The sequence below is a fragment of the Gorilla gorilla genome, chromosome 1 (assembly GCF_029281585.2).
Source record: "Gorilla gorilla gorilla isolate KB3781 chromosome 1, NHGRI_mGorGor1-v2.1_pri, whole genome shotgun sequence".
In the NCBI taxonomy this organism is placed as follows: Eukaryota; Metazoa; Chordata; class Mammalia; order Primates; family Hominidae; genus Gorilla; species Gorilla gorilla.
Window position 1 is genome coordinate 51,000,804 of NC_073224.2, and position 18,469 is coordinate 51,019,272.

General features: G+C 42.1%; 1 protein-coding gene across 2 annotated transcripts in view; it reads left to right on the plus strand.

Moving 5' to 3' along the window:
- The first annotated feature begins 2,164 nt into the window (after positions 1 to 2,164).
- Positions 2,165 to 18,469, plus strand: part of NUCKS1 (nuclear casein kinase and cyclin dependent kinase substrate 1) — a 32,993-nt gene continuing 16,688 nt past the window's right edge. Inside the window, exon 1 of one of the 2 annotated variants that reach the window (XM_031014208.3) lies at positions 2,165 to 2,504. In XM_031014208.3, the coding sequence (XP_030870068.1) occupies positions 2,488 to 2,504 (17 nt within the window). In that variant the 5' untranslated portion in view covers positions 2,165 to 2,487. The remainder of the gene's footprint in view (positions 2,505 to 18,469) is intronic. The other variant, XM_031014210.3, reaches the window with a different exon arrangement.

The following is an 18,469-nucleotide window of genomic DNA, read 5'->3' on the forward strand; positions in this document are numbered from 1 at the left end:
CTTTAAGAAAAAGGAAATTTTGACACTTGCTACAACATGGATAAACCTGGATGCCATTATGCTAAGTGAAATAAGCCAGTCACAAAAGGACAAATACTGTATGATTACACTAACATGAGATTCCTAGAGCAGTCAGGTTCATACAGACAGAAAGTAAAATGGTGGTTGCCAGCGGCTGTGGGGAAGGGGGAAAGTGGGGAGTTAGTGTTTAATGGGCACAGAGTTTCAGTTTGGGAAAATGAGAAAGTTCTGGTGTTGAATCGTGGTGATGGTTGCATAACAATGTGAATGTACTTAACGCCACTTAACTGTACACTTAGAGACAGTTAAAGTGGTACATTTATGTTATGTATTTTTTTTTTTACCACAATTTAAAAAAATTGCGGGGGACGGGTGCGGTGGCTCACTCCTGTAATGCCAGCACTTTGGGAGGCCAAGGCAGGCAGATCACTTGAGGTCAAGAGTTCAAGACCAGCCTGGCCAACATGGTGAAACCCCGTCTCCACAAAAAAATACCAAAATTAGCTGGGCATGGTGGCGCATGCCTGTAATCCCAGCTACTTGGGAGGCTGAGGCAGGAGAATCGCTTGAACCTGGGTGGTGGAAGTTTCAGTGTGCAGAGATCGTGCCACTGCAATCCAGCTTGGGGAGCATAGTGAGTGAGACTCCGTCTCGAAAAAATAAAAATTAAAAATAAAAATAAGAGGGACAGAGGGTGGAATGACATGGAAGAGACAAAAGATATTAATTTGTTTAATGCTTCACTGGTGGACTGTGCTATTCTCTTCTTTTTGGGAAGCCAGATTTTACAAAGGGAGACTTTCAGGAGGCAGATGTGGTGTTTTTTGTTGTTGTTTGGAAAGTGTATCTTCAATTGGTTATTAACTGACTGCTCATTGGAGACTTCTGCCAGATGCGCCCAGATCATTAGTCCGTTTGAATCATCACGTCTTCCAGGCCCCACCCTACTCTCTGATAGGCTCCACCTTCACCGTGGGGTCCTGTTAGTCAAGATGCTCTGAGAGCGCACAGCCACCAAACAAAAGTGATCGCTTTGACTGTGACAGGGATTGACGTCTGTTTTCGATAGCAGACTCAGCCTTAGCCATTCACATAGGAATCCTGAGCTCTGCCTTTGAGAGTATTAGGCATCCAACAAATGCTCACGGATTTAAGTGAAATGATGTGCGTTACTTTCAGTTATATGACTTCGAAGAGTTTTTGTTTTGTTTTTCAAAAACAAAACAAAGACTCTTCGAAGTGCAAGGGTAAATCAATAGAATTCATAGGGTCTTGAGCCAGCTCCACCCATCTCTACCCAGGGATGGAATCATCTTTTAAAACTTGGATTTAACACTTACGTAGCACTTACTGTGAGCCAGAGACTATCCTAAAGGCTTTTGATAGATATATCAACTCATTTAATACTAATAAGCCTATGCAGTTAGGTACCCTTGTTTCCCATTTTACAGATGAGAAAACTGAGGCACAGAGAAGGAAAGTTATACCACTATTAAGTAGTGGACCTGGGATTCCACCTGAAATACCTTGTGGCCCCTGAGCTCATGCTCTTAGTTATTGTACACCTGACTCTTTTCTTAAAATAGTAATGTACCAGACTGGGACTTTAATGACCCTGAAGTGGATCTCAAGGTCCAGAATGGAGAATGGAAATTGGGGGTGAAGATATTCCTTGATTATGATCCTGCCTCTCTACTCCAGCAGCCTGATTAGGTCCTTGAGGGTTAATGCCGAAGCCAGGGTAAGGGGCTTGTAGGTTTAAGGTCAAATTTTTTGAACCTAAGGAATTTCCCTCCAATTCTGTAGCAGCCCCTCAGTGACGAATCTGCTGCCTCTCCCACGGGTTTTGCTATTAGAGGATTTTCAAGGTGATCAAGGCAGACGAGATGAAACACCATTAAACTAACACTGAGCAACGCTGAACCCTACATAAATCTTTTTTTCTAGTCTTTCTAAGGTACGACCCCAGACGAATCTGCAACTCTGGAGTGGAAACCAGGGGGCGGGCTAAGCAGCGACCATTTTTGTTTTGCGGCCGTGCACTCTCAGAGCATCTTGACTAACAGGACCTCACGGTGAAGGTGGAGCCTATCAGAGAGCAGGGCGGGGCCTGGAAGACGTGATGATTCAAACGCACTAATGATCTGGGCGCATCTGGCACAAGTCTCCAATGAGCAGGCGTGTTGGGGAGGAGCGCACAAACCCTAGTGGGTTTGGTTGCACGGCGGCTTTGGCGCATTTTCGGCTGGTTTGATTCATCCATTTTGAAGAGACGGGGGAGCGGGGGGCTCGTCTGTTCCAGGAGCCCTGAACCAAAGAGCAGCGGAGTTTGAGAAGCCAGCAGCTCGGGGTTCGGCAGCAGCGGTCCCATCGGCTGAAGTTCGGGGGGGGTGGGGCGCCGAGCGCGCGGGGTGGGGGGGGTCCTGGTCTTTGGCTTCTCGACTCGGTCCTGTTTCGACAGCGAACATGTCGCGGCCTGTCAGGTCAGTGCGGAGTCTGAGGCCTGGAGCGGGTTGGAGGGGGCTGGGGGCGAGTGGTGAAAAGAGTGGGGGACAGAAGGCTAGAGTCCGCCATCCCCGGTGCCACGCGCGGCCTCCTCCCTTTCGGGGCCCGCGCGCACCCTTGAGCGTGGGGGGCCCTGCTGGCGCGCGGGGGTGGTGGCTGCGCGCCCGTGCGCGCGCCCCTCCCCGCCCCGCGCCGCTGCAGGGCTCCGGTCTGCTCAGCTGCCTCCCCCACCCACCGCACTAGAGCGGGCGGGGTGTCCCTGAACCGCCAGCGGCCGGAGGGGGAGGGGTGTGAAGTCAGCGCCCCCAAGAGGCCCCACCTCCTCGGGGCCGTCCCCTTGGAGCCAGCGCGGGGAGGCAGGCGGACTCGAGCTCCACTCCCCACCTTCAGCGAGGAGGGGCGGAGGCACCCGTATTGCCCCTTCCCCCCGCGACTGGCGCGGGGGTGGGGGCCCTGAGCCCTCTCTCTAGCGGACGGGGGTGTTCCTGGCAAAGGGGGAGGGGCAGCACTGCCAACCGGCCCCGCCTCTGTCCTTCGGGGTCGCTGCAGGCCCCGCCTCCCGGATCGGGCCGAGCGTGGGCGGGACCCGTTTTTTTCCCCCCCGGGCAAAAGTGAGAGTTCGGGACTGGATCCTGGAAAATAATGGGCTGCTGCCTCTCTCCCCACCTCAGAGTTTTGAGAGAGTTAACCCCAAAGTTCGCTCTTTCTCTCCGACTAGAAATGTCCTTCCTCGGGGAAATGTCCGTACTCAGGGAGGTGCGGGTTAACAGCACGGCCCAAATCCCGTGTGGTTCTCGTTCCACTCTCACCCGCGTACGCGTCTCGGGATATTTTTGTAACCCTCTTGTCCCCGAGTGACTTTAGTAATAAAAGGGCTAGGTTCGGGTAACCATCAGACTTCATTCTCGGAATTTCAACAAGTTTGCTATTCCCCCAGCTGTCGGTGGAATCGTCCTATGCCATCCTCCAGGCTATTGTATGGAATGTGCCATTTATGGAGGGGTGTGGTTTAGTCCAATCTGTTGAGGCCTTAAAAAGGAGAGCTGTTGCAAATAAATATTTTTAATGTAAGGAATTGGCTTCTTTGCATAGTGTGTTTTCTAAATAAATAGATAAAGGCGTAGTTTTTAAATGTTTTAACAGTCGTTGCTTCCCCTTCATTCCAAGTTGTGTGGGAAACGGAAGTATCTTTAATTAGAGTTCTAAAGAGAGGTTTGGGACCCTGGCAAGGGTTTTGTTCTACACCGTTCTGTCTCCAGACTAGATCATCCTCCAACTGGTGGTGGTATGGGACTGCGTACTCCTACACACGGGGTGGGAATGAGGAGAAAGAGCTGCTGTTAGCTCTGTTTCAATCAGCATCTGTGGTAACTCACGATCTCTACTCTGAAAGTTATGCTGGCCTTTTGGCAAGGAGTCTGGATAGCTCTTTCAGAGTATAGTTTGCGTAATTTTTTTGGCATAAAACTTGACCGATGTATCCATCAACTCACGTAGAATATTTTCTTTAGGATCAGGTAAAATAATAAAATAAAGATTTATTTTACCTGGATTGGATCTTTTGTCTTCTGGAAGTAATTACTGTGTGGTCAAATTAGGAAAAATAATTCCTCTATCTTTTAAATTTTAGTTCACTAAGTTTTGATGACTTTATTTTATTGTGGTGACGTTCTTATCTCATCTGCCTGAATTTGTTTTCCCAGATTTAGGTGTTGGAACATGAACAGAACATTTTTACTGGAAAACTTGGATTTTTTATGTTACCATGTGGGGATATATATATTAAGCACATTCTATCAGTTTTTTGGAGGCATTGGGACTTCTGCACAACTTTTTTATTACTCAGTATGTTGTTTAAACTAATTTTGACCTTGTTTATTGCCCCTAATTGAAGAGTGAAGTTAATATGTTGTGGGCTTTTTTTTTTTTTTTTTTTGCCATTTTCAAATTATTAATTTCAGAGCAAGTTGGTTACCGAGTATATTTTAGTCATAAATTCTTTGTAATTATTTTTTAAAAGAAGTCTTTATTCATGACCAATAATAAAGCAGAAATAATTAAACTTGAGTTTGGTGGTTTGTTAAATTTTGCAATAAAAAAGTCCTGACTTAGGGAAATGCTGTTGTTTCAAAGTATAATTGAAGAATCTATATTCCCTTAGTGCATTTAACATCGGCAAAAAAAGTGATAGACATTGACCTGATTTCAGAATCATCGGCCTTGTTTTAAAAACAAAAAAGTACAAGTTGGAAAATATTGTCACTGTGTCGTCTTTTGGGGTATTTCTGCCCTTAGGCCTGTGTATAATTTTGCAGTTTTTCTGGTTCTCATTTTACCATAAATATCCATTTTTATTTTAATATGAACCTAAACATTTTAAGAGCATTTGGAAATGTACCTATGGCACCTTAGCATCAATTTCCAAATGAAGGGTGGTATGGTGGACCTATTGGCTACTGCATGGTTTTGCATAGACCTGTGTCTAGCACGTTATGTTTAACTTTGTTCATACAAGATTGCTGTCTTTACCCTTTGCAGTGGCTGACTGTTAAATGAGAGCTCAAATATTTTAGGCCTTGGATTCAAATTAATAGCCTAAAATTAGCCTTGGAGCTAGGAAGAGGTTTAGGCAAACTCACTTTATTAAACCTAGTTTAATGGGGACCTGGATAAGTGAGGTGCCTTGCATCACGAACTAGCAGGTGCAAATGTTGGGCCGAGAACCTAGATTTCCCAATTCCCAATTCTGGTCCCCACCCGCATGATCGCTGTACCTTCTGCCCGATCAATATTAATGTTATTAGTGCTGATTAAAGAACATAGTATGTAACATTTTTAACTTTTTTAAGTGCTTTCATGAGTCAACTTTGTGAGGAAGGAAGGAAAATGCCATTACTTGTAACAGGTGAGAAAGAAAGCTCAGTTTACTGACTTGCCCAAACTAGAAACCAGATTTCTTGAAATTCAGCTTTGTTACACTCTCCAGAGATCCTCCTCCCTTATTGAAAGTGATCCAGGTTGCTCAAACCAATCTTTTTGCTTCTCCTTGTAACCTAAGTGTGCTTGATACCTTTTGTTTAACACTTGAGATTGTAAGGAACCTTACCATTGAAAATTTAGATGTGAAAACATAAGCTCTTACAAGTTGTTATAGAATTTATTTTATTGTTTGTCATGTTTATAAGTAATGTTGAGAATTAACGGCTTTCCCAGGTTTCCAGTTTGCTTTCTTTTCAAAGAGAATTGTTTGGGCCATGCCTGGATTCTAAAAATATTCTCTCCCCCAGAACAATTGGTTTCAAGAAGTCCTCAGCTAAAGAGAAAAACTAGAAACTTGAAAATTCAAGGTAGTTCAAAATTTGTTACCAAATGTGCACATGAAGACACAAGTTTAATATGGTTGTAGATGAGACTGGCTCATTCTCTTATTCTCTAGTGTGTGTGTGTGTGTGTGTGTGACAGAGAGAGAGAAGTGAGTTTATTAACCTTGGATCTATACTTTTTTAAATTACCTGTCACTTTCCTCTAAAAAGACATAATTCCTTCAAAGACATGCAATCAAAGATACATAATTTACAATGCCTGAATAATGGGGGAGTTATTTATTTATTTGAGATGGGATTTCCCTCTTGTTGCCCAGGCGGGAGTGCAATGGTGCAATCTCGGCTCACTGCAACCTCCACCTCTGGGGTTCAAGTGATTAATTCTCCTGCCTCAGCCTCAGAGTAGCTGGGATTACAGGTGCCCACTACCACACCCAGCTAACTTTTGTATTTTTAGTAGAGACAGGGTTTCACCATTTTGGCCAGGCTGGTCTCGAACTCCTGACCTCAGGCGATCCACCCGCCTCAGCCTCCCAAAGTGCTGGGATTACAGGCGTGAGCTACCGCGCCCGGCCGGAAAGTTACTTTTGTAAGAAAAGTATTCACTTTTGCTCAACATACATGTAATTAATTACCTGAAAATTACAGTGTTTAAAATGTTCATTTTAAACGTTTAAAATGTTTTCATTTTCAACAAACATTGAGAAAAAATGCAGTCAGGAACTGTGCTAGAGGTTTTCACTTTGTTTTATCCTTATTACAACCCTGTAACAAGTATTTTTCTTTATCACCATGTAACATGACAAAACAAGCTTAAAGAATATGTTACAGTTACAGAGCTATGATAGCAGAGCTAAGGTTTGAGCTCAGATCTGAATACAAAACTAGCATTTTTTTCCATGGTACTAATCTTTCTTGCCTAGTATTCAGTGTGAAGATGGTCAGGTTTTTTTAATATCTCCTCAATGGTGACTACATTCCATATACATTGATTTTTAGCTCTCTGTTTAAAACATTTTAGGAAAAACAGCCAAAATGTTTAACTTAGCATTTTTGCTCAACTCAATATTTAAAATAATTTTCAGAGATACTTTTTTTTTTTTTTTTTTTGGAGACAGGGTCTCACTGTCACCCAGGCGGGAGTGCACTGGTGCGATCACAGGCTCACTGCATCCTCAACCTTTCAGGCTCAGGTGATCCTCCCACCTCAGCCTTTCAGGTAGCTGGGACTATAGGTGTGGCCCACCACGCCTGGCTAATTTTTTGTAGACAGGGTTTCACCATGTTGCCCAGGCTGAGAGAGATAGTTAAAAGTACTAAATTAAAAAAATGAGCTAGAAAGAACTTAAGTCCCATTCCTTCAGTTTACCAGTGATGACTTTGAACCCAAGGAGTTAGTGTAGAGATAATATCAAGGCTGGATTTAGACTGCATAAATCTTAGTCATTGTCCTTTTTACTATTTGTATATACAGTATTTGATTTTACAGAGAGTGTATTAGAAGTCCACATTCCTAGTTTGAAACCATTGGGGCCATATGTGGTTTAAAATTTTTGAAAAATGTGGAATTCCCAAAAGGTAACAGGATGCATGTACTGTATAGTAATGTGCCATCACTAGTTTAGGGTAGTACTCCTGTAAACAATCACATTAATATCTCTCGTGAGGGCCAGGCGCGGTGGCTCATGCCTGTAATCCCAGCACTTTGGGAGGCTGAGGCGGGCAGATCACCTAAGGTCGGGAGTTCAAGACCAGCCTGACCAACATGGAGAAACCCCGTCTCTACTGAAAATACAAAATTAGCCAGGCGTGGTGGCGCATGCCTATAATCTCAGCTACTTAGGAGGCTGAGGCACGAGAATCGCTTGAACCCAGGAGGCGGAGGTTGCAGTGAGCCGAGACCGCGCCATTGCACTGGAGCCTGGGCGACAAGGGCGAAACTCCATCTCAAAAAAAAACTCTAGTGAACTTAGGAATTTTCACACTGAGATATGAAAGGCCTCACATTTAGGTCATCATATTTTGCCACCATGTAAGTTATGAAAATACTTAATTTTCAGAACTTTTTGGATTTCTAAATTGTGGGTTGGTGGATTGAGGACATTTAACAGCATGAGCTGAAAAAAAATCACTTCCTCACTTAGTAGAATTAGCAATTACTGAGCAACTCTTAGATGCCAAATAATTCCACCAGGTACTTTACACATATTTCAAAATCATGCACAACTCTTCAAGGCATATGTTATCCTCATTTCATATGTTAGGCCTGGGGTTAGGATAAAAAAAGTAACTACACAGTTCACCTAACTATTAAAAGATGAAGCAGGAATTTGAATCCTACTGTGAACAATCCAAAGCCAGTTCGTGATCTTTTCAATGTGACATTGTCACAGGGTACACTTTGTCACGGTGTTAGCACATTTTGTCTTCTTTGGAGCAAGTTACAGTTCATAATAGAACTTTTGTGGGGAGGCCTAATTTTCTAGGGAGGAAGAGGAGAAAATGTGGAGAGATTAAGGGGAGATACACCTGACAGGAGGAAAAACCAGTGGAGTATTTAGTGTGAGCCTTTGCCGAGAAAATGTTAGGTGGCATTGTTTTAAGTTTATACATTTCAAAATATGAGGGCGTTTCCCCTTGACTAGGTGATTCCAAAGCCACCTAAAGGACAAAAAGGGAATGAGGGGCTCATTTTACATAAAAATATGGATGCAAAAATGCTAAACAGACAATTAGCTAACTGAAACCAATGAGTACACTAACTCACTGTCATCAGTAGACTCTTGGAAACTTCTAACTTTAAGCAAAATGATATACCGTAAGCAGGTTTTTTAATAATGTTGTGTTACAAGGTTGATGAGAAAGGTCTACTGCAACATTTCGCTTAAGGCCCCACTTTCCAAGAGCCTATCAGTGACGTTAAGTGAGAACTGTATTAAAAATATATGTGATCAAGTAGGGTTTGTCCCAAGAACAAAACAATCTTTCTGTGAGTCAACATATTAAAAGACTAAAGGAAAAACCATTGCATTTGAAAAAGGTTTAACGCCTATTGTAAAACTTAATGCATTAAAATTAGAAGGAAATGATTAACTTGACTGAGGTTACAAATAGGTTAAGTGGTTGAGTTTTTAGTGTTTTAAGTCGATTAGTGATTAATTATTGGGGAGAGAGAATCCTGGCACAACAAAAGAAGCCCTGGGTATCAGGAAACGGATTTCAGCCTCTTCTGGGTTTATATAGTGGAGATGTTGAACTCCATTGGAGTAATAGTATCTTGCAGTCACAAAGCATTTTACAATTTTCAAAACTTTTTCTCACTGGCTTCCTCCAGCCCAAAAAACACCGTTAGTTAAGAAAGAAAGCTAATTTCGAATAAAGGTTTTTGCTTTTTGGGGTTTTTTTGGCCTGTTTTTTCCCAAAAATGTAACAGTCACTATACTGTGTAACTCTGGGATACTGCGCCTACGCATTCTACGTGAACGTTGTCCCTCTAGAGTTGTATGATTTACAGTCTGCATAGCCAAATGGGTTACTTTACAAACTTTGAACTTAAAAAGTATTGAGCATGCTGAAAAGTGTTAAATTTGCATTTTTAAAACAATTCCTAGCTGTAAAAGGAATGTGACCATATTACTCTAAATTCAGAAGTAGCTTTTTGGATTGTTGAGACTGGAGACTGCACTTAGGAGACTCACATGTTGTGGACAATAGGAGGAAACCTTTTATTTATTTATTTCTTTATATTTATTTATTTATTTTTTGAGACGGAGTCTCGCTCTGTCGTCCAGGCTGGAGTGCAGTGGTGCGATCTCGGCTCACTGCAAGCTCCGCCTCCCGGGTTCACGCCATTCTCCTGCCTCAGCCTCCCGAGTAGCTGGGACTACAGGCGCCTGCCACCACGCCCGGCTAATTTTTTAGTATTTTTAGTAGAGACGGGGTTTCACCGTGTTGGCCAGGATGATCTCGATCCCCTGACCTTGTGATCCGCCCACCTCGGCCTCCCAAAGTGCTGGGATTACAGGCGTGAGCCACCGCGTCCGGCCCCAGGACGAAACCTTTTATTTTTTAGCACAAGACCACTTCGGTCAAACTGGGCGCCCCTTTATTTCGTTGGGAAAAAATTATTGCTGTCTAGATTCTAGGAAGTGAAACTAATCGTTATACAGTTATATTGCCATGTTTTAAAATAACTACTATTTAAATGGTCTTAATTATAGGTCTTTGAAACACTTTAGATGAAGAGATCACAGGCTGCTTAAAAGTGTTTCAACTAGGTATTGCAGTTTTCAGGTGCTTCTTAGGTGTTACTATTTGAATTGTGTATCTGTTCAGTTCTGTGCTAAGCAAGGCGATCTTCAGGGAGATTTCCTTTCCAGCTACCTTTGGTTGGAGTGTTCTAGGTCACAATAAAATGACTTAGAAAATGAACTACTCAAGAAACTAAATATTAGCTCCAATGAAAGAGTAAAAGTCCATGCTGCTATCTCCTACACTGGGATAACATACAGCTGCTTGTCTTCCAAGGACTTGCTGCAGCTCTAGAGATTCTTAACAACCCCTCTTCCTTGAGTGACTACTGCTCTCTTACAGAGAAACTTGGTTCTGTAAAATCAGAGACTATCAGAAACTTTACTGTTTGGAATTCTGTGAGTAAAAATGGACGTCACACTTTTGTCAGGAAGATCTAAGTCATTTTGACACAGAGAACTAGCTTTGATTTACAACTTCAGAGCTTTGGATAAGGGGTTGTTAAACACAAAATTCTGCATCTACCCTAACTTCTTTCCCTAGTTCCACTCTGCAGTCCAGACCTGATATTGATCCCTTTAACACAGTTCTGTGCTTATAGTCTATCAAGATACTGCTTCATTTATCTTAGTTCTACCCTTCTCCAAAATTCTGTAATTTTTTCTGTTACATGAGTTGCTTCACACTTCTCTGATGTGCTTGTCCTTCATTGTATTCAGTCAATAAACCTAAATTTGTCAGGCTACAGGTTTGTCCCTAGCGATTGAGTTACACAGTTTGGAAGACACCACCGAGGTTTCCAAGACCATGGGACTCTACTCAGTAATTTCGCATCTGAGACCCCTTCAGTCTCACACATTGGAGGTTTCTCTGTCCCCAGTTGCATAGGTTTTACACTAAACTTCCACTGGGAAAAATCTAACCTAGCTGACTTTATTTATCAAATACTTTATCTTATGCTCATTGAAATTTGTATGTGACTTTTTCTTTTTTCTTTTTTTTTTTTTTTTTTGAGACAGTCTCGCTCTGTCGCCCAGGCTGGAGTGCAGTGGCGCGATCTCGGCTCACTGCAAGCTCCGCCTCCCGGGTTCAAGCCATTCTCCTGCCTCAGCCTCCCGAGTAGCTGGGACTACAGGGGCCCGCCACCACGCCTGGCTAATTTTTTGTATTTTTAGTAGAGACGGGGTTTCACCGTGTTAGCCAGGATGGTCTGGATCTCCTGACCTCAAGTGATCCGCCCGCCTCGGCCTCCCGAGGCAGGACTACAGGCGTGAGCCACCGCGCCCGGCCGTGTGTGACTTTAAAAGAAAACATTTTCCTATATGGTGAAACTGAACATGGTAAGTTGTGAAATAAAGTAACTTGAGTCCTGGGAATAAGGAGTGCCTTATAAGAGTTAATACTTGTTCATGGGGCTAAACCATTAACAAGTTGGTAATATATTGGTTATATATATATATATATATGTGTGTATATATATATATATATATATATATATATATATATATATATATACACACACACAGTAGGAGATTGTGATCTAGTAAATGTGTCTGGCTCAGTCATTCAGAACACCTTTACCCACCTCCGTTTTCTGCAGAAATTAGAAACATCCGATTTGAAAAAATTAGGAGCTCTTTTTCTATTAATGCTATTGGGGATTTTGGTTTTATTTTTGCTTTCTCATATCTTGTGGCTTTGTTGTGAATTTTATATTTATTTTATTTATTTTTTTGAGATGGGGTCTCAATCTGTCGCTCAGGCTGGAGTGCAGTGGCCTGATCTCATTGCAACATCAGCCTCCTGGGCTCAAGCGATCCTCCCACCTCAGTCTCCCAAGTATCTGAGACTACAGGCGCGTGCCACCACACCTGGCTAATTTTTTTTAGAAGAGACAGGTTATTGCTGTGTGGTTCAGGCTGGTCTTGAACTCCTGGGACTCAAGCAATCCTGCCATCTCCGCCTCCCAGAGTGCTGGGATTACAGGCGTGAGCTACCACAACCAGAGGGAATTTGATATTTTAAATTGTAAATAGGATGGGCCAGGTGTGGTGGTTTACGCCTATAATCCCAGCACTTTGGGAGGCCGAGGTGGGTGGATTGCTTGAGTCCTGGAGTTTGAGGGCAGCCTGGCCAACATGGTGAAACCCCTTCTCTACTAAACTTAAAAAAAAATTAGCCAGCTGTGGTGGTGCACAACTGTAATCCCAGCTACTGGGGTGGCTGAGGCAGGAGAATCGCTGGAACCTGGGAGGCAGAGGTTGCAGTGAGCCATCATCATGCCACTGTACTCCAGCCTGGACAACAGAGGGAGACACTGTCTCTCAAAAAAAAAAAAAACCTAAAGTAAATAGCAGGATGATGTAAAATACAGTGAAAACAATGTATTTTAGGCAAAAGGAACTTGAAGGTCAAGATAAGTGAAGCTACTGTAAGAAATTACCTGGAGTTGGCCACACCGTGGCTCACACCTATAATCCCAACACTTTGGGAGGCCGAGGAGGGCAGATCGCTTGAGTCAAGGAATTTGAGACCAGCCTGAGCAATAGGGAGACCTCATCTCTACAAAAAATAAACAAAATCAGCCAGACATGGTGTTGCACAACTGTAGTCCCAGCTACTTAAGAGGCTGAGGCAGAAGATTGCTTGAGCTCAGGAGTTTGAGACTAACCTGGGCAATATGCTGAAACCCCATCTTTACAAAAAAATTAGCCAGTGCCTGTAGTCCCAGCTACTGGGGTAGGGGCTGAGGTGGGAAGATCGCTTGAGCCCAGGAGGTCCACATTGCTGTTAGGTGTCATTGTGCCATGGCATTCCAGCCTGGGCAGCAGAGTGAGACCCTGTCTCAAAAAAAGAAAAAAAAAATTTGAGTTGTGTTCAGGCATTCTGCCCTCAATATTTTTATATGTTGAGAAAACCTTGCATGTGAGATTTCTTAATCATCTTTGAGGCAGGAAGAGTGGAAAGAGGTAAATCTTCCAAATTTTAAAGGGAAGGCAGCAGTACTTGGTGTGCAGCAACTTTAATTGCATCAGTTCTTTGGAAGAGTTAGATTTGTAAAGACTTAGGAAAGGAAGGTTTGAGAAGCTGCATCAACAGTGGCGTGTGTGGATTATAGGATTGGAAGGACTTGGGTTGGAAAATGGTTTTTACCACTTTAATGGCTTGCAATAAAGTTACTTGGCCTTTTGAGCATAGTTTCCTCAGTTAATTAGCTCCTCTTGTGACATTAGGGTGAGAATTAAATGAGAATTTAGGCAAAGTAACTAGAACATCAAATATCTGAAGTAACTGCTGTTATAATTATTACTAAAAGTCGCCGTGGATTCACACACACAAAAAATGTCATATAGGTCAGGAGTCTTCATAATGTTTGCTTTTGGAGGTGTCTTAAACATTTGATTTAAATTTTATGTAGTTATTCATTTGAGACAGGTTCTCCCTCTCTCACCCAGGCCAGAGTGCAGTGTGGTGATCTCGACTCACACTGCAACCTCCGCCTCCCAGGCTCAAGCTATTCTCCCACCTTAGCCCCTTGAGTGGCTGGGACTTCACAGGCGCATGCCACCACACCCAGCTAATTTATTTTTATTTATTTATTTTTGTAGAGATGGAATTTCTCCATGATGCCTAGGCTGATCTTGAATTTATGGGCTGAAGCCATCCGCCCACCTCGGCCTCCCACAGTGCTGGGATTACAGGTGTGGGCCACCACACCTGGCTCAAATTTTAGTATATGTGCTGCCAAAGCGAGCACGCCTGGCTCAAATTTTTAAGTATAATTTTGGGCCAGGCGTAGTGGTTCCCGCCTGTAATCTCAGCATGGTGGGAGGATTGCATGAGCCCGGGAGTTGGAGACCAGCCTAGGCAACCTGTCTACAAAAAAAAAAAAAAAAAATTAGCTGGCCATGGTAGTGTCCACCTCTAGTCCTGGGTACTCTGGAGGCTACAGTGAGCCACTGCAGTCCAGCCTGGGTGACAGAGTAAAAACCTGTCTTTTAAAAATAAATAGGCTGGGCATGGTGGCTCATGCCTGTAATCCTAGCACTTTGGGAGGCCAAGGCGGGCAGATCACTTGAGGTCAGCGGTTTGAAACCAGCCTGGCCAACATGATGGAACCCTGTCTCTACTAAAAATACAAAAAAAGTAGCCGGACATGGTGGTGGGTACCTGTAATCTCAGCTACTGGGGAGGCTGAGGCAGGAGAATTGCTTGAACCCGGGAGGTGGAGGTTGCAGTGAGCCAAGATCACACCACTGCACTCCAGCCTGGGAAACAAAGCGAGACTCCGTCTCAAAAAATAAATAAAAGATAAAAATAGATAAATATAATTTTGGAGGTAAAGTTTAGCAGTTTTCTTTAATGTGGAACTTTCAAAGCTTTTCACATTAAAATTCATTTTGAATGTTTATTGGGGTGGTAATACTGATAATATCCAACTGATAATTACCAGTAAATCTTTAGAAAACCTATTTTGACAACACAGGTTGGACAATTCTGTAATGAGATAATTTTTAAAATACGATACTATAAGACAAATGTATACTTTTAAAATACTTCTGATTAGCTGTGTTTAATTTTATGATTCCTGGGAAGATTTTATTTGAACAAAAAGTGTTTACTGCTAAAAAGTTTAACTGTCACTGATTTAAATGAACTAATTTCCTTTTTTAAAAATTTATTAGAGCAAAAGAATTCTGTGAAAATACTGAGGTTTTATTTCAACAAGGATTTTGACAGCTTCACATAGGTCCTTGTAAGATGGAGAAATACAGGCAGAATGATAGCTCAGTGTGAGGGACTTTGCCTGAGGAGCCTTACCCGGAGAGGGCTGACAAATAAATAGATTGTTACCCTGGAAGACTATTTCCACTGTTGCCTGAAAGGATTCTGTTCTTGGCATATCTTCTAATTAATGATATAGATGAGGACACTGATGGTGTGCTGATTAAATTTGCAGATGTTAAGAAGTTGGGGAAGATAAATAATACGCTGAAATGGCAGGATCAGGATACCAAACAGTCTTAGATTATGGAAAAGGAGGTTTTAGTCATTGGAATTACAATATATAGTCCACTGAATGATGGAACAGTCCAAAAGGGAACTGAAATCTTGGATTGCATTGAAGTATAGAGTAGAATAGGAAGAGGAGGGTCATAATCCTGATTTGCTCCCCATTCCCCATCTTTTTATAACCATATTATGTTTCATCCTGGGTGCTGCTTTAGTATTTACTAAATCCAAGGTGGTATGGAGGAAAGCAGCTAGAGCATGAAGTGAGTACTTGAAATATGAGGAAGTGTTAAAAAGGAGCCCTAGTATTTAGCTTCAGAGAAAAAGTGGGAATAGTCATATAAATTTAAGGAATGCTCTGAAGAGGAGGGGTTAGATTTAGACCATGGTAATCCCAGGAGGTGGAACTAGATAGAACCAGTGAGTGGACACTAGAGGCAGATTCATCTCCTTGTAAAGAACTATTTAATTATTGGAATTTTTTTTTTTTTTTAAGAAGGAGTTTTGCTCTGTCACCCAGGCTGGAGTGCAGTGGCGTGATCTCGGCTCACTGCAAACTCCGTCCCCCGGGTTCAAGCTATTCTCCTGCCTCAGCCTCCCAAGTACCTGGGATTACAGGCACCTACAACCACGCCGGGCTAATTTTTTATATTTTTTTTTTAGTAGAGATGGAGTTTCGCCATGTTGGCCAGGCTGGTCTTGAACTCCTGACCTCAGGTGATCCACTGCCTCGGCCTCTCAAAGTGCTGGGATTACAGGGGTGAGCCACCACACCTGGCAATTACTGGAATTTTCTTAGCATAGGCTGCCTTGGAGATCATAAGAAGTTCTCAGTCATTCTCTTCTAGGGATATTTGTTAACAGGATACAAGCTAAAGGTTGAATTAGATTGTCTAGGGTCCAGTAGCTCTACTACATATAATACTCTCAGCACCACCATATCTCCCACCCCCACGACCATCAGACTTTGATAGGCTTTATGAATGCTTTAAACTTAAAAAATGATTTAAAAATTTTTGATCTAAATGGTAACCTGAACTTGGCCATAAAGTCAGAAATAAAAATAGGGAGGGCTGGATGTGGTGGCTCATGCTTGTAATCCTAGCACTTTGAGAGGCCGAGAAGGGAGGATCACTTGAGGCCAGGAGTTCAAAACCAGCCTGGGAAACAGCAAGACTTGGTCTCTACAAAAAAAAATTTTTAATTTACTGGTTGTTGTGACACACACTTGTAATCTCAACTCCCCAGGAGGCTGAGTTGGGAGAATTGCTTGAGTCCAGGAGTTTGAGGCTATAGTGAGCTATGGTCACACCACTGCACTTCATGCACTCCAACCTGGATGACAGAGCAGACCCTGTCTCCAAAAAAAAAAAAAGATATTTTGGTATTACATTTTAGTGAAATGAACAAGAAAACAGACAATCTTTCTGAATGATACTAGAGCCAATACTTTTAAGACTTACGTATTTTTCAACAAAGTGACTTAATCATCATATCCAAATAAGAGTTAGTTATGTGTTCAAAATTACAGTGGTATTCTGGGTGGAACAAGTTAATACTTATAAGTAATAATAGCTGTTATTGATATTTATATACCTTGCACAAATGTTCGGAAATGTTCTCAACACTCTTGTTATTCCTGTAACAGGTATTGTTATTCCTGTTTTACAGATGATGAGACTGAAGTTCAGTCAGGGGAAGTAACTTGCTTGAGGATATACAACTAGTAAGAGTCAGGACGTAAATTCAAGAATCTGTGTTTTTAACCTCTCTGCTATATTGAAATTTTATGCTGTCCTCCAGTTCTAGTTATTGATACTCATTTTACATTGAAGAGTTAGTTTAGCTTTGGCATTTAACTATCATGTGTCACATAGCACCAGGGATACATTCTGAGAACTGCATTTTTAGGTGATTTGCATGTATTTCCACAAAACCAGATGGTATAGTCTCCTGCACACCTAGGCTGTATGGTATAGCCTATTGCTCCTAGACTACAAACATGTATAGCATGTTACTGTACTGAATACTGTAGGCAATTGTAACACAATGGTAGGTATTTATATATCTAAACATAGAAAAAGTACAGTAAAAATATGGTATAATAATCTTGTGAGACCATTGTCATGTATGCAGTTCACCATAATGTCATGCAGCACATGATTGTATTTTGAAGAAATTAGAATGTTTCTTTGTTTTCACCTAGAAATAGAACCTCTCATGCCCTGGGACTTAAATGAAATTCTTAAATGCTGGATTTCTGTCCTATCATCTCATTAGGAACAAATTCATCAAAAATGTATTTCAACCCCAGACAAAGCAAGCCTCTAAATGGTGGAAATAGTATGTTATTTATATTATTTTGAATAAGCATCTTTAGGAGGCAGGACATTGTTTGGGAAATGAACTTTTTTATTTTTTTTTGAGATGGAGTCTTGCTCTATCACCCAGGCTGGAGTGCAGTGGCACAATCTTGGCCCACTGTAACCTCCACCTTCCGGGTTCAAGCAATTCTTGTGCCTCAGCCTCCCGAGTAGCTGGGATTACAGGCGACCGCCACCACGCCTGGCTAATTTTTTGTATTTTTAGTAGAGATGGGGTTTCACCATGTTGGCCAGGCTGGTCTTGAACTCCTGACTTCAGGTGATCCACCCGCCTTGGCCTCCCAAAGTGCTGGGATTACAGGCGTGAGCCACCAAGCCCGGCCTGAACCAAATTATTATGAGTCATTATGAGTCATCATGAATGGGCCTTGTTATCACAGATCTTTTATTTATTTAAGTTATTTTATCTTTTCCCTCGTTAGCATTTCTGGATGACTATATTTGTTTCTGACTGGTTGCCCTTAATAAGGCAGAATTGCTTCTATATATTCATATTTTGCTTTACACTGATTTTATGGTATTTGTGATAAATGGCATTATATGAGATAATTCTGGCTGTTTTCAGATCATTGAAAGTTAAAATATTTTGTATTTCAATGGAAGGGATAGTCTTTCAATTTAATTTTAAAATTTAATTGTTTATATAATGCCAATATAGTCTACATGGCATTTCTGTAGTTCTGTTTGTTGAAAAGTAGGATAGAAAAAAATGTACTAAATAAAAAGTATCCTTTTTAGTGTCTTAGGTTTAAAGTAACAAGTTACAGGCCAGGCCCGCTGGCTCACACCTGTAATCCCAGCATTTTGGGAGATTAAGGTGAGAGGATTGCTTGAGGCCAGGAGTTTGAGACCAGAATGGGAAACATAGAAAGGCCCCGTCTCTACAAAAAAAATATTGTTTTTAATTAGCCAGGCATGGTGGCTGTGTGCCTTTCTGTAGTTCCAGAAGCTAAGGTGGGAGGATCACTTGAG